The sequence below is a fragment of the Lepidochelys kempii genome, chromosome 27 (assembly GCF_965140285.1).
Source record: "Lepidochelys kempii isolate rLepKem1 chromosome 27, rLepKem1.hap1, whole genome shotgun sequence".
NCBI classification, from domain to species: domain Eukaryota; kingdom Metazoa; phylum Chordata; order Testudines; family Cheloniidae; genus Lepidochelys; species Lepidochelys kempii.
In genome coordinates, this window is record NC_136406.1 from 10,878,481 (window position 1) to 10,894,415 (window position 15,935).

The window sequence follows — 15,935 nt, forward strand, 5'->3', positions numbered from 1 at the left end:
CTGCTTCTAGCAGTTCTCTTCACCGGGATCATGGCAAAAAAAAGAAAAGGCAAACAACCCTCCCCACCCCTAATCAGCCTTGGCAGAGTTGGTGGCTTTGCGTGTGACACTCTGGAGAGTTCACACACACGAAGACTGGGGATTTGGGAGGGCAGGAGGTGGTGGTGCTCCCTAAATCGTAAACCTCTTCTGACAGCTTTCTTACTGTCCTGTGCTGAAGGCGAGTTGGCCCGGTCTGGGAAGACACAGGCGCTAGGAATAACACAGGATGGTGCTGCTAATTTACTCCTCCCTGCCTCCCACGGTACGGTACAGCAAAGCCGTCTCTTGTCCTCAGTGGGCTGGCAGATCCGGAGACACGGTGGCTTTCTCTTGCATCGCGTCGGCTCATGCCACCGACTATCGTGCGTGTTAGGTCGTGTGTAGGCTTCTGTCTTTTTCAAGGTCAAAATTATCCAAATGAACTTGGATAGCAGGCCGTTTGTGCTTGATCCCCTTTCCGCTCCAGGCGTGCGTGCGTCTGGGATCCTTACAAGCTGGGACACGGTTTGTATATGTCCGAGTGCCCATGCAGAGAGCTGCACTGTGCTCCATTTGCTAAGAGAGCACGAGGGCTTTTGTCACTCTGTCAAACCCAACCCTAAAAGTCTTTAGTCACCGGGCTGCCTTCCCCTGTCCTGTACCGTACCCAGCTGGCATTCATGCGTCGAGCCATTTGGCATCGCATGCTGCATGGGTGACTGTAGCCATCGGCTCGGCGGCAAGCCAGATTATGGAGCCGGTGAAACTGGCTTCCTCCCAAGCTAGGCAGGGGTACGGCTAAGCTGCGGAAGTCTCGCGATTATTTTTTATTTTTTGCCATGATCTTCCCCCTTCCCTTTTTTTTAAATAAATGGATCAAAATTAAATAATTCAAGCCCTGCCTTTAAAAGAAAAAAAAATGGAAATTTTTTTAGTATTGTTTAGCAAAACAATAAAACCCAAAATTTTTTTAACCATCAAAAGTGTCTGCATTGGTGGGTTTGTTTGGCTGCAGCCTGGTGCCCGGCAGTGAGGCAGAGCAGGGGTTTTGTGCAGGCTCGAGCACACGGAACCCTCCTCTGGGTTGAACTGCCCTGGCCTTCGATTGACTGCCTTGCCTTGCTGTTCTGTTGGAAAGGCAAGCTGCCTGCTTGGAGGGGGCTAGGCTTCCGGAGAGCAGGGTGCAGGACTTGAACAATGTCCTCATATCAGGGGGACACTGTTGGACCCCCCCAGTGTAGGTACTGGGTGGGGGGGAGGTGGGGGGGTGAAGCACAGAGCAGAGACTGCTTCCAGCTGTGTCTTTGGAGCTGTGGTGCATAGTGCCCCCCCTGCTGTAGAGAGGGGTGGGGGGTAACAGCTTGGTACTGCATTGAATGGGCACGTTTGTGCCATCTCGGGCAGGTGACAGAGATGGGCTCTGCCTGCTCTGTGCCTAGTGTGTAGGAGGGGGTCACACCTCCTTGACCCCATACGGGCCACAACTTTCTTAACCAACTAATTGTAGCACAGATGGAAAAAACCAGCCCTGGAGGAGAGCGGCATCAGGCCGCAGACCACATAGAGCATGTGTGGGGCCCAATGCAGACCTCGGCTGGGCCCATCCAGCTCTTAGCCAAAGCCCATCAGCATGGGGCTGCTGCTATTGGGAAGCAGGTGCTGTGGGTTCTGCACGGAGACCTCGTACTTCCCTGAGTTCGCTCCAGGCCACTGGCCAGCCGTGGCTTGGCGGGAGTTTTGCAAGAACCCATCAGGCTCAACCTAGAGGTGAAGGGCTCCAGGACCCTGTTACTGAGCCAATTGATGGCGCTTGACCCCTTCTCCAGCAGGGAGAGGAGAGGGGAATTGTCCTGCGGAGAAGGGGTCTAGCAGCGTGTCTGCCTGGCTGGCTAACTGCCTTGAGCCCTCGGGCTGCCCTACAGCCATGGGGATACTTTCCCAGCAGGAAGCCACTTCTCTGCCCCTCGCTCGAGAGCAGAGGCTGCTGGTGAGGGCGATGCTTGGAAAGCTGCTTGGCCCAGAAGCTCGCTCAGATCCATCCCCTTCGGGTCTAGGGAGAGAACTGCAGCTGCCCCGCACTTGGCCCAGCCGCTGCCCGGGCTAGGCCTTGGCGGTTGGTTTTCCATTGTTCCGACAGCATCTCTCTCACACTCGCACAGTGGCTGAAGCATCGCTGGGGTCCTGGCCCCATAACAAGGCTGTCTCCCTTCCCTGGGCCCTCTCACTAAGTAGGGCTGGTGGTGACCAGCCTCCTGGGGGAAGCGGACATCTGGGGGGGTCTCGGGCACAGGCTGCTACATGAACGTCTGCTAGGGGCGGACGGTGGGGGAGGGTACTACCTTGTACAGCCCAACTTCTGCTGGCGAGAGAGACAAGCTTTCGAACGACACTGAGCAGCTCATCAGGTGTGGGAGATGTGGGCCCCCCTCCCATGTGTTCTAGGGGGTCCCACATCCAGCAGGGGCGGCTTGCAGAAGTTGACCCTAGGCCTACGCGGCCGTGCTCCCGTTAACATGCCGTGGTGAGCAGGGCAGCACATTCTCCCGTGGGCTTAAATGCAGCTTTGCTGTGCGTTTTCTGTCCAGCAGGGTCACATGCCTGTTCTGGCTGCTGGAAGCAGTAAGGACTTGGGGGGGGGGGAGTGGGACAAACTCCCCTAAGGCCAAAGCACCTGACAAGCTTGTCTCTTGGTAAAGATCAGAGCTGTTTAAAAGGCTTGAAGCTGCGGGATGAGGTGGGGGTTTCCCTGGTGCTCTGGAAGGCTGATGGCTGCCTTCTGTGGGGCTGGCACCGAAATCGAAATCATTCTTCAAGGGCGGGATTCTGCTCCTCGGAGCTGCTTCGAGAAATATTACGCTTCCTAGCTGTGCACGGCTGGCCTCTGCTGGAGTACAGGGGAATTATGCTTCCCACTCCAGCTGGAAAACTACTGGAACTGCAAGAAGGGTGTCTGAGATAAATGGTCTGTAGCAGTGATATCCATTCGGGCCAGAGGATTAACTGGTGGAACTCACTGCCACAAGATATAATTGAAGCGAGAGCTGCTTAGGATTCAGAAAAGGATTTAGATGGCTCAGGGCAGCCACAGTTGCATTAATGTGGGCTGTGAACTGATGCTTCTGGGCCTCAGCCAATTGCTGAGGGGGTTTTGGTAGAAACTTCTCTGGGATAGGTAAGCCCAGAATTTTCTGAACTGGGGTTTCTTGCCCCTTCCTCGGACTGCATGGAGCCCCTACGGCACGTGCACTGTGGCCAAGCTTTGGAAAGAGACTGTTAAAGGGCAAGAGAAGTGTCTCTCTTCTGTTCAGGATCTCCAAGCGGTCTGCAAGCAGCAGTGACTTACGAACCCTGTCTGAAGCTTGTCAGCCTCCTTCAGTGCAACCTTGAATAGAGGCCGATGTCTCTTGGGGCAGGGGGAGAGGGGGAAGTGCATGCTTGCAGGGGTGGCAGGCGTGTCTCAAGGAGCACAGAGGGACGCCCGCCTGCCTGCTCCCCTTGCATGCAGTGTGACGGGGGGTTGGGGTTCCTGCTGCCTCTGGCTCTGAATTGTTGGCGGCTTGGCAGGAAGATTCTAATCGTGCTGCTCCAAGGATTTGACTTAGCAAATCGTGCCATCTACAAGGGCCTATATAAGTATGGTCAGACCAAGGTCTATCTGGCCCAGTGTCCTGTCTTCCGACAGTGGCCAGTGCCAGGTGTCCCAGAGGGAATGAACAGACCAGGGCATCATCACGTGATCCATCCCCTGTCGCCTGTTCCTATATACTTGGGCCTAGACACTCCCTTTGCTTTGTGGTCCACGCAGTGTCTGGATCTGTCCCCCGTGTGGGCCAGCCCCTGCTCTGATCTGATACCTGGGGCTCCGGTACGTCTCCTCTTCTGTCTCGCACGTTTTCATATTAGCCTCCCTGGGCCTCTCCATGGGTGTCGCGTTGAGTCGGGTGCTCTGGCGGCTGCGGCTTCGTCCAGCGGGAGCGTCTGGTGGGGGACAGTGAAGCGGCTGTAGCAAGCGGTGATCTCGGCCCCGCCAGCCAGGCAGGCCAACACCTCACAAATGAGGCCGCGTGTGGCTTTTGCCAAGGGCCTAGGAGCGGTAGGCTCATGCCCAGCGAGTCCCCCGGTATCCTGGGCGGAAAGTCCCGCTCTTGCTGAATCCCTGGGGCTACGCACTTCACGCTCTGGTGGCCCAGCTCACCCATCGCGACGGGAGGGCCCCCACCCTCACTGGTGTTAATCCACCTTCCAGGGGACAGGTGGACCTAACTATGTGGCTCATGGGGGTGGATTTTGCACCCCCCCCTTCCCCGCAGCAATGTAGTTGGGGCGACTTCACTTTTCCGGGCAGGCCTGCCCCAGAGCCCCTTAGCACAAAGCCGCCTGCACGTTGCACGGTCTGTGAGCGCCCCTGCTGGGGGTGTGTTGGCATCGCTGTGGGAGGCGGGAAGGGCTGGGGTCGTCATTTGCTGTTCGAGGGCCTGCTCCTTGGGGTGGAGTCGGCTGAGCGTGGCTCTGCGAAAGGCCTTAAAGTGGGCAGGAGCACTGGGGAGGGGGGCTCCCTGCAACTGCAATCCCAGCCACTCCCAGCAGGGGGCGCTGTAGGGAGCGGGGCGGGAGCACTGGATGTGGGGGGGAACCCCCAGGGACTGCAATCCTAGCCCCCCCTGGCAGGGGGCGCTGTAGGGAGCGGGGCAGGAGCACTGGATGTGGGGGGGAACTCCCAGTGACTGCAATCCCAGCCCCTCCTGGCAGGGGGTGCTGTAGGGAGTGGGGCAGGAGCACTGGATGTGGGGGGAGCCCCCAGTGACTGCAATCCCAGCCCCTCCTGGCAGGGGGCGCTGTAGGGAGCGGGGCAGGAGCACTGGATGTGGGGGGGAACCCCCAGTGACTGCAATCCCAGCCCCTCCTGGCAGGGGGCGCTGTAGGGAGCGGGGCAGTCCTAGCATCTCTCTGGGGGAGCGGGGGGTAGATTAGCTACAGCTGTGCGATCTGTTCTAAGGGAGGGAGGTGGCGGCTGGGGGGAGGGAGCTGGGGTACCGGTGGCCATCCCTCCCCCAGGTGCGTGTGCACCAGATGGAGCATGTCCCAGCGTGTCAGGTGTCCGGCCAGGCTGGGAGCGCTGGCTTCGTACGTCTTTATTGGACACTAGCCTTGATAGCTGCTGGGGGTGGGGAAGGCTGTTGAATTATGGATGAGACGTGAGGGTGATGAATTTTGCATGGCTGGCTTGGGGTCTGAGGGAGTGAAACGTGAGACGCCACACTACCGGCCCGTGAATTTGAAACCCCGGGGCTTTGCTGGAGATCCTGGCTGGAGAGCTGAAATCTCACTGCAGTGGGAGGAGAAGTGGGTTGTGGGGGGGAAGAAGGGCCTACACTAAGCTAGAATCCCAGGACCATGCAAAGGAGCAGCCTGATTGTCCCTGTGTGTCTCACCGAAATGTCTTGGTGTGGATCTGGAGCGCTCCGCTTGCCAGCGAAAGGCAGCCAGCTCTGGGGTGGAGTGCAGCAGCTGTTTCACGGCATGCAGCAACGTCCTGCGGCATTTAGGACAAGGGGCAAAGAAGGAGCCTGGATCCAACTGCCAGGACAAAGGGGGAGCTTGCAGGTGGTGGGATGTAAATATAAACCCCGGGCACCCAGCAGGCCCTGTCACTTGTTCTACGTGGGGGTGCTGGGTCCCAGTGATGCTGTCTCCAATCCTGCGCCTGCCTTTGGGCAGACCCCCAGCTGCTCTACCCCCCCGCCCCCATTGGGTCAGGTAGCTCATTCGACAGCTGGGCTGCGACGGTGCTCCCCAGAGATGCAGAGGCCACCGTTGTCTAAAAGAGGTAACTGCCTTTCGGCTGCCCAGGGTGGGGGATGCCCCTGCATGGCCCCTTAAAGTGCTGGGTGCTGCCAGGTGAAGCCAGGGTGCCTGGCGTTTTTCACCCAACAAGAGAAGCTCCTAACACCTGGGGCGGCTTTTGATGATGTCGGTGACTCATCCCAGCTGGCACGGCAAGTGGGTGGCAGGGCCCCTGGCTCCCTGTCTTCTGCTTCACGGGCCAGCCCCATAGTCCCTTCCCAGGAAAGGAATCCAGGCCCCGGGCGGTGTGCTTCTCTAACCACTAGCTCACGCTCCCTCTAGGATAAGAAGGGCAGACCCTGGGGGCTCCTGTAGGCATGGAGACAGGGCCCCTCTTGCGGGTAGAGGGGACTCTAGGGTGGGCCCGAGCCAGCCCCCCAACTGAAGAGGCCAGAGGAGAGTGGAAGGATGAAACCCCTGTCTTTCCAGCCTGCCCAGGCCCTCTGGGCATAGGCCAGCAGTGCCCCCTACACACACCTGGCTGGCTTCTGATATCATGGCCTCCTCTGCCGTGGCGGCTCCTGCAGGGTATCACGATGCGCGAGGGGCAGGGTGGGGTGGCACCGAGCCAGGCGGCGTCAGTAATCCCGAGCCCAGATTAGATTCTGCTCGCTCCTGGGAAGGCAATCCTCTCCTGGCAGCTGGCAGCCAGCGCTCTGCATGCCCAAGGGACCGGGACGCGGGGGGCTGCGGTCGAGTCGGGCCTGACTTCCAAGGTACGTCCAGGTCCCCAGCCGTCGGGGCGGATGGGGGCGAGCGTCTCTGGCGTTCGCTGCCTTTCAAGTCGGCCAGCTGCTCTCGCTCGGCCAGCTGCTCACCCCTTCGCTCTGGCTGCCCTGGCCAGGCTGCAGAAATTGCACAGCCCACCCAGGAAGGGTCAGCTGCAGGGGGCACCTCCTTCCTTTTGCTTCTCCAGGCGTGATCAGGAATGGTGGAGGGGTGTGTATATATCCCCCCTTCCCTTCCTCCCTGCGGGTGCCTAGACAGACAGATCTTTGCTTCCTCTAGGGAGGAGCTGCCCCTCAGTGCAAACCCCCAAAGGCCATGCTGGGGGTACAGCTGGGTTAGAGGTGTGTATCTCGATGCCCCCCCTTCTTGGACTCATGCTTCGCGGGTGAAAGCCATGGAGTAGGGATCGATGGGATAGGATGAACCGGGACTGTCCCACGGACTCTGGGGCGGGGGGGCTGCGGTCCTTTCTGTGCACCTCTGAACGATGCAGGGGGGAGGCCGGGCTAGACGTGAGGTTGCTCTGGACCCTTGGGCAGGTGGGTTATGAGTAAAGCTGGCAAAGAAGGGATTTTTCAGTTGCTGGCAGTGCCGAAAGATTGCCAGGGGAAACGGAAAACACGGATTTAAAAAAAAAAAAAATCCAGCCAATCCCAAAGATTCTGAAAAATGTTGTTTTGTTCGACCCCCCCATGAGACGTTTCATGGGGGTGTTTAATCCAAGCCAAGGGACGGGGGGGCTAGACTCGCAGCTGATGCCACCTTCCTTCGGCCCAGGCTGGGGAAGGGGGTGATTTTTAACCGGGAAATGTGGCGAAACGTCCATTTCGCTGGGCGCACGCAAGCTGGCGAAAGGCTCTTTCTAGGGCGAAGAATCAAAACGCCCGGAGAGGCGCAGCCAGGGAAATGCTACTTGGAGCTTTCTGAGAGTCGGCTTTTCCGCCTAGTCCCCTGGTCTGTGGCCATGCGATGCTGCCATTTTGCGTTTGACGGCTTACAAAGCTTGAACTGCTGGAATCGCAAGGTCTGTTGTCACGTTACCGCCCCTCCCCGCCTCCATTAGTCCTGGCACCAGTGAAAATTTAAATCAAAAGAGCGAGGGGCTGTGACTCCCTTAGCCCAGGGCTTGTGGCCTCCCTCTAAGCCGTGGGTGTCCTCTGCATTCCAGCCCCAGCTCCAACCTGGGGATTCAAACCGGGCTCTCCCGGGCCCTGGGCGAGTGCCCCAGCTGCCGGGCAAAGGATTGAGTGCCCCAGCTCCTGTTTTGCCAGTCTGGGCTGGCCAATGGAAACGTTTCGTCCTGATGACGCCGAAACGAACCCTTTTGACCTGCCTGGAGACGCCCGTTCTCGGTTTGACTGAGTCAGTTCCAGAATCGCTCCAAATCCGTGAAACGTTTCAGGCGACCGGAATCCACATTCTTCAGCAGAAGCCTTGGCCCCAACATTTCCCCCCTCCCTGCCGCTCTCGTTATGATGCAATCGATAACTACAGGACCGTGTGGTCACTCTGCTCCCCACCGGACCTGGGGCTCATTCATTGCACAGGGTGGACACTTGCGAGGGCAACCTTAATGCTGCTTTTGCCAAACTGTCTTGAGTGCTTAACTTTGAGACCTGAGTGACATTCCCATAATGTAGATATTTTTTTGGGGGTGTGTGTAATTTCCTAGTTTTTTTTTTAAGCAGGAAAAACCAAAGTGTGGGACTCTGTAATGCACGTTCTCCAGCACTGGCTGCAGGATTTGAACCCAGGACCTATACCACTGACGCACAGAACCCTGCCGCTTGAGGTAAGGATTAATTGCACTCGTGGCAGCAGGAGTAGATGGAAGGTGCCATGGGAGGGTTTCCATGTGGCTAGAGGGATGGGGCCAGGGCTAGTTGTTTTTTTTTTTTGTTCCCTCCCCACAAGGCCCTAGGCAGGCTCTGTGGGTGCAGTGCTTTGGGCATCCTCCTTGCTGCCTCTGGGTGCCAGGGAAGAGCTAGCCACCTCCACCCCCATGAAACACTTCTGCTGCTCTGCCCGGAGCATGCCTCTCTAGCCCTGCAGACAAAGAATCCAGGGGTCTAGACCCCAGCCCGGAGTAGGGCTGGGTCCCTTCCCCTGCACCCCAGCCTCCACGGCACTCAGCCCCCTGCCTATGGGGGACTAGTCCGTCTTCCCCCAGTCTCTGGGAACGGTTGGAACCGGCAGCTGGCTGGGTGTGATTGCTGCCAATCTCCTGCTGCTGCAGGTTGCCCAAGGGCCACTGGCCTAGCTGTGAGACCTCCTTATGGTGGGCAGGGGGCAGTGCTGAGCCATGGGGAGAGGAGGCGTGAGGAGGGCACCTGTCAAAAGGAGGAGGCGGGCACAGGCCGGATGGGAAGTTGGTTGTGAGCCGGAGCTGGGGTGGGAAGTGCCCCCCCACCAGTGCAGATCAGATTTCCATCCCCAGATCCTGGCATGCTCATCCCTTGCCCCCTGACCCCTCTGCTGCCAGCATCCGGGGGGGCATTTCCCCAGGGCAGCAGCTGACGTCAACAACCCTAAACTGCCCCCATTGCAAGCCCCAGTGTAGGGGGCGTGCCGGGGGGTGGGGGCAGGAGGGAACGCTCCGTACGCTGCTACCGAGATTTCAGGCTAGGGCACCCTGGGGAGCAGTCTGATTTCCACCGGGATCTGCTTCACCCCCAAGTTCAGCCAGGGCCCAGGCTGTCTTCAAGCTCCTGCCCCACCCCTGCAGTGCCTCCTTAAGGCTCAGCACAAAAACCTTGCCCCGCACCCGCCTCTGTCCCGAGACAGGAGCATCTCTCTCTCTCTCTCTCTGCTGGCTGGAACGGGCAGCCCTGGGAGCAGCGTGGGTACCCCCTTAACGGCTGCTCTCTTCCCTCCTCTGCCCAGCAGATCTAGCGCAAGGCAAGGCCACGGCCCCGCTGGCGAAGCGAGGGGCTGGCCGGCAGGGCTGGAAAGAGGAGCCCGGGAGGGAAGGCGAAGGCACTCCGCTGCCCGAGGACCTATCCAAGCCATTCTCTCCCCGCTGGATCGTTCAGGTTCCGTCTCCTGCTTTGACCTGGAAGGAGAGAGGCCAAGAAAGCTCTGGGCTCGTCACTCAACAAAGGACTCTTTGTTACAGCCTCCTCCAAGGAAACCAGACCCCCTCCTCCCCCCATCCGTGGGGCGGAAAGCGATCCGGACGGGGCTGCCGGCTTGGCTGTGCCCTCTCTCTCCTTCCGCCGGCGCTGGGGTTCTGCTCTATGTGGGCCAGTCTCTTCCGCAGCCTGCCTCCATGATGCTGCCCTTCTTCCTGGCTCTCCCGCTTTGGGTCCTAGCGGCAGGAGCCACCAAGGCCTGCCCGCACCTGTGCGTCTGCTACGAATCCTCGGATTTCGTGGACTGTCGTGGCCGGCGCCTGGCCCACGTCCCCCGCAGCATCCCGTCCAGCACGTGGCTCCTGGATCTGAGGCACAACCACCTGACCAGCCTTGAGGCAGGCTCCTTCGACGCCCTGTGGTCTATGAAGATCTTGCTCCTGGCCCACAACTCCGTCAGCCAGCTCTGGCCCAAGGCCTTCACGGGCCTGGGCTTCCTGGAGAAGATGGACCTCAGCCACAACCTCCTGGCCCAGCTGCCTGCTGACTTCTCCGATGATCTGGCCTCCCTGAAGGAGCTCAAGGCGGCCTACAACCGGCTGTCGGCCGTGGGCTATGAGAGCCTGCAGCATCTGGAGAGCCTGGAGAAGCTGGACCTGAGCTACAACCAAGTGGCTTCCATTGAGAAGGGGGCCTTTCGGGGCCTGTCCAGGCTCCGGTACCTCTACCTCCAGTCCAACCGTCTGGGGGTTGTTCACAACGGCTTCTTCTCCATGCTCCAAAACCTGGAAGTCCTCTTCCTTGGCACCAACAACATCAGCGCCATCGAGCTGGAGGCCTTCACCTCCCTGCACAGCGTGAACCTCCTGGCCTTGACCGGCAACCAGCTCATCCACCTCAAATTCAAGACCATCCTGAACATCCAGACACCTAGCACCCACCTCCAGCTCGCCGGCAACCCCTGGGCCTGTGACTGTGACCTCCAGCGGGTCTTCAGCAAGATCCTGAGCGTCCGCCACCTCCACGTGGAAGACTACTCCAATATCACCTGTGCCAGTCCCTGGCAGCTGGCCGGCTTGCCTCTGGTTTCTGTGGACGCCCAGCTGTGCGTGGCCGAGACGGCCACTGTCCTGGTGATCACGGTCACCGTCCTGGTGACGGTCATCGCTGCCATCGTCATGGCGGAGAGGAACAGGAAGAAGAGGCAGGAGAAGAACTGGAACGAGTTGGACGGCCCCTTCGACCTGCAGGAGAAGTGAGATGAGGGGTGGGAAAGCCGGCGCCTGGTGCGTGAGAAGCAGCCGGGTCCTTTGCCGCGGCTTTTGAGCTCTCCTGGATCTGCGCTGACGGGCCCTATTCCCAGCTCCCCGGGACCCAAGCCCAGATGCCTGGTGTGGGGACGGTTTATCCAGCGCCGCCCTGCCCAGAGCCGCGGCTGCTGCACTGACCGCAGGGGCCTCCCACTTGGTCCCGAAACGTGCACCTGGACATGAGGGAAATGATTTCCCTGCCCCCCATCCCCACAAATTGTCCCCTCTCAAAGGGCAGGGGCTGAGAGCTGGGCCAGGTCCCTTCCTTTCACCGGCTCATCGCCACGCCAACGGCAGCCCTGCCGCGCCCCTGCACCTGTCTCCCCTCCCCGGCCTTCAAACCCTCCCTCGGGCACCCCCACCCCCACACGCTGCCTTTTAATAGCTGCCCTCAGTGACGCCTCTCCTGCCCCCTGCTGGCCTATGGGGGGATTGCACAGATGTAGCTGACTAGAACGTGGTGAAGCGGGGGAGGGAGGGAATCTCATCCCCTCCCCGCCCCCCCCCCCCCCGACTACGCTGGCTCCACAGGGCTGATGGGAGGGAAAAGGGAACGGTGCTCTGGTTTTGCCCCTCAACTCAGCAGTTCTGGCTCCGTGAGGCCTCGCAGCCCTCCCCTACGAGGCAGGGATTACCCCTGCCTTACAACTGGGGAAACTGAGGCACGGCACCTTGGTCAAGGTCAGCGCAGCGATCTGGGAATAGAACTCGGGGGTACTGACGCTCGATCCCGCCGTTCTCAGTCCCCCGCACTCTGCGCCGAGCTGGCCCGTTGCCGTGTGGGGGGCAGTGTTAAAGCGCTGCCTTGTGGGAAGCGCTGGTTCAAGGGCGGCTGGGGCTTCCCTTGGCTTCTCCCCCTGGAGGCCAGGTGTGATGAAGTGGGACTGTTCTTAATGGTTCCTCTGAATAGTGTGGGGGTGCCTCAGTTTCCCCTAGGCAGTTCTTAAGTATCTAGGGGGTGGGGTAAGGGTGTATGATCATTGCAGAGCCCTAGAGGGCAGGTGTGTGCAGGGGTCTGGACACAGAGAATAGCCGACACCCTGTTTCCTGGCACCTGATGGGCTGGGCCCTTCCCCCCTGCAAGGTGAGAGCTAAAGGGTTGGAGAACAAAGGAATCCGGTGGGAAAGGGACAAAGCCCAGAGGAGGAGGGGGCTGGAGAGAGTTTCAGTTTGGGGCTGGCTGGAGACATGGAGTGAAGGGGCAGACGGGGTTGTCTGGCTCACTGCCCCCCAAAATGGACCCGGCTGAGGGGTCTTGTTCTCTGCACCTGCAAGCTCTGTTTTAGACCATGTTCCTGTCATCTAATAAACCTTCTGTTTTACTGGCTGGCTGAGAGTCACGTCTGACTGCGGAGTTGGGGAGCAGGACCCTCTGGCTTCCCCAGGAGCCCCGCCTGAGCGGACTCACTGTGGGAAGCGCACGGAGGGGCAGAGGATGCTGAATGCTCCGAGGTCAGACCCAGGAAGGTGGAAGTTGTGTGAGCTGTGTGTCCTGCAGACAGGCTGCTCCCAGAAAGGCGACTGCCCCAGAGTCCTGCCTGGCTTCATGGGGAGCAGTCCCAGAGCATCGCCCGGGGACCCCGTGACACCAGGGCAGTGGGTGGGGAGCTGCAAGGCAGAGCTGGTTGTTTGCTCTGCAAGTGAAACCTTGTGGGCTAGTGGGGGGCCCTTGACTCAGTGGCCGGAAGGAGCCATAAGGTTCCACCCACCTGCTCCACATCAATCCTGAGGCCAGGGCTGCCTGGGGGAAGCTTGCCTAGGAGCTCTGGCCTAGTTCTGACCCTCCCTTTGCACCTAAACCAACGCCCTGAAGAGCACAGAGGCCTCGGCAGCAGGGTACTGGCTGTGGTCGCAGGGTGCTGTCCAGAGCCTCTGGCTAGCCCTCAGCCCTCCTCCCAGCTGGCCCAGCGGTGCTGTGAACCATGCTCCAAGCCACAGGGCCCTGGCTGCGCATTCACCCCCTCGGCCCAGTCCCGGACCCAGCCGCACAGCTCAGCAAAAGGCAGCAGCTCTGGATTAACCAGTGCATTACAAATCCTCCTGCCGGAGGGCGAGTGGCTGGAGAGCGGGGCCGCGTCCAGCCCCGCCAGGAGGCCCGAGTGCCTCTTGGAGGGAGAAGGAGAGTGGGGATTAGGTCAGGTCAGGTCGTGTGTTTGGTGTCACAGATGAGCCAGGCAGCTCTCCTGGGGGCCAGGAGATTTTACGATTTGTGGGGCATGAACCTCTCGGCTTGATCTGGCAGGGAATGTGGGAGCAACAGGACAGCTGGAGGGCGGGGGGCAGACTAGGGATTGTGACACCTGAGCACGTTCAGTGGTTCTGTTCCAGCTAAGGCCCTGATCCTAATGAGGAAGGGCTGTGCGTCTTACAGGATCAGGCCCTGAATCACCTCCCCGCTCAGGCTCCTGCTAAACAGTCCTGCAGCCAGAGAGCAGTGCTGTGTTTTGAGCCGGTCCCAAAGCTCATGTCTGCCAGCAGCTCTTCGGGCTGGGGCAAATCCCCTGTGGAGTCCTCTACTGGGAAACCTTTGTGTCAAGGGTTTCCTGGCTGCTAAGATAATTAACGATGCTCTTCCCAATGGTAGCCTTGTACAGCCGCCAGGCTGCATAATCCTGTCGTGGAAAAGAAATAAAATCTGGTTTTCCTGGGTGCGTGTGTGTTGTTTACTGTGTGTATTGCTCCCAAGGCGCTGGAGCAGGGCTCCCTCATTCTGTGTGTACAGCACAGCGAGACCGCCCCTGCCCCAGGGAGCTTCCGGGCCCAGTGACGCTGGTTGGCAGCGTTTTCCACTGGTCTCTCCAAACTCTCTCCCCTCTTCTAATGTCTCGGTGCTAATTAAAGGGCCAGGCAGGTCTTGTTTCCTGAATCCAGGGCCAGTAGGGGATAGTGAGATACAGTGAAATGATGGCTGGGCCAAATGTGCCTCTTGGTTCCCCACCAGTGTAGTAAGCATGCCGGTGGTGAACTGAGACTCTAGAAACCTGGGTTCTGTTTCTTGCTCTACTTCTGACCTATGGGGTCACTTTCCCTCTCTTGCTCAGTTTCCACATCTGTAAAATGGGGATAATGGCCCTGGCTTCCTTTCTAAACGGCTGTGAGCCCTATTAATGGAGCGGTCTAAGTATTGTTATTTGAGCACCTCTTAAGGGGTTTTGGATTTATCTCCACCGTGCCCAGGTGAAATCTTATCCCCATTTTACAGACAGGAAGCTGAAGGCTAGGGCCACATTTTCCGACGTGCTCAACAGGATGGCTGTTGGACGCACATGTCCCCAGGGCTCTGGGCGTCTAAAAACCTGACCCCAGTTCTGGGTGGTGACCGCTTGAAAGCCGGACCAAGGTCATGCTGGCAATTTGTGACCCAGCTGGGATGCGATCCCAGATTTTTCCAGCCACTCCACAAGCCCAGCCTTCCTCTTGCATGTCCCTCTCCGATTCGCTCCTGGTGGGGCGCAGACTGAATGCCCTGCACAGGGTATTATGCACACAACCCCCCTAATGCCGACGGGCATGGCAGCGCCTGGGTCTAGGCTGAGAACTGGTAAGACGCACACGGAATGAGTTCAAGTACAATTCAAAGCTAGGCAACCCTAATTCTCTAAACCTACCTGCCCTTTGAAAATGTCCTGGCCAGAGCTTGGGCCGTAAGAGCGGGCGCCGTATGGAGGCGGTGGGGGACTCTACTCGTTAGCAGGGAGAGTATTGAACTCAGCCGAACTACTCCTGCGTGTAAAGTTACACGCCTGCGGACGAGCGCTTGCGGTTCAGGCGAAGAGGAGAATTTTGCTCATTGGCTGGAACCCCGTCAACTTGTTTAAGGCCCAGAAGGCGTTGGGGGACAGGCCACATTTTCACAAGTGCTCAGCCCCCCATTTGGGCAACAAGGTAAGTAGCTGGGTTTTTCCAAACAGCTGTACGTGTTGGGTGCTGGGCTGCTTGGAAAACCCAGCTGTAAGCATCGCTTCTGCAAATCTAATACTTATCTAGGTGCCCGTGTGAGGGCTGTCATATGTACCAGCACCAGGGGGGCTGAACCAGGACCTTCAGAGCTAAAAGTGGGAGCTGGTACAGCTGGAGGTAGGTTTGATAATTGATCCCTGTAACGGCCTTGTTCTCTGTGGGTCAGCACAGAGCGGGATCTGTAATGCACATACATGGGTGCTGAGCCGCTGGAAACCTGGCTGTTAGTCAAATAGCAGTGAAGCCAGTTACGAGAGTGGGGGAAATCTGGCCCATCACAAGTCCAGGGCCCAGACTGAAATGCCCTTGAACAGAAGATCATTGGTCCCCCATCCCTCTACCATCTCATCCCCAATCTAAGTGAGCTCAGGTATTATCCGCTGACATCGCAGCCAGCTCTGCGTCCTAAAGCTGGATTTACTGCATTTGCAGAAAACACACACTAAGGGCAGGAAGCCAGCATCCCATAATCCCACATTTTTAATTAATCCCCCCATCACGCTGGAATTCACCAGCTGTAGGAGCAAAATGTAAGGTGTTCTTGGCAGGCCTGAGCTCTCTGTAGGTCCGTCCGGGGTCCCCCAGCCAGCGAAGGGAGAAAGAGGTGAATTCTCCCACGGAACCATCTACACCGATGGGCAAAGCTGCAGGCTGGCACCTGAAGGCCCAGGGCCAGGGTTTATTGACGGATTATTAGCTAGAAATATGGCAAGCACTCCCAGGGCAGCACTGAAGGACGGGGAGAGGAGCGTGACAGCAGGGTGGGGATCGACCCAGCCGTGACTCCTGGAGTCTAATCCCAGTTTGTGGAAGGGGCTGGGGTTTAGGAGCTGAGGGTGAGGGTGAGGGGATTGGGAGTCAGGACCCCTGGGTTCTGTCCCCTCTTGTGGGAGGGGAGCAGTGGTTGGAGGAAGGACTAAGCCAGGACCCCTGGGTTTGATCCCAGCTCTTGGAAGGGAATGGGTCGGGGAGGGGATTGGGAGTCAGGACTCCTGGGTTC

General features: G+C 58.8%; 1 protein-coding gene across 2 annotated transcripts; it reads left to right on the forward strand.

Annotated features, from left to right (window-relative positions):
- Positions 1-4,978: 4,978 nt before the first annotated feature.
- On the forward strand, positions 4,979-12,296 carry LOC140903966 (uncharacterized). 2 transcript variants are annotated; one of them, XM_073326021.2, is made up of 2 exons: positions 4,979-8,386; positions 9,478-12,296. In XM_073326021.2, exon 2 carries the CDS (start codon positions 9,863-9,865, stop codon positions 10,922-10,924), a length of 1,062 nt encoding a protein of 353 aa, XP_073182122.2. In that variant the 5' UTR covers positions 4,979-8,386; positions 9,478-9,862; the 3' UTR covers positions 10,925-12,296. The 2 variants fall into 2 exon arrangements, with proteins under 2 accessions (XP_073182122.2, XP_073182121.2); XM_073326020.2 differs by having other exon boundaries at positions 9,481-12,296.
- The last annotated feature ends 3,639 nt before the right edge of the window (positions 12,297-15,935 follow it).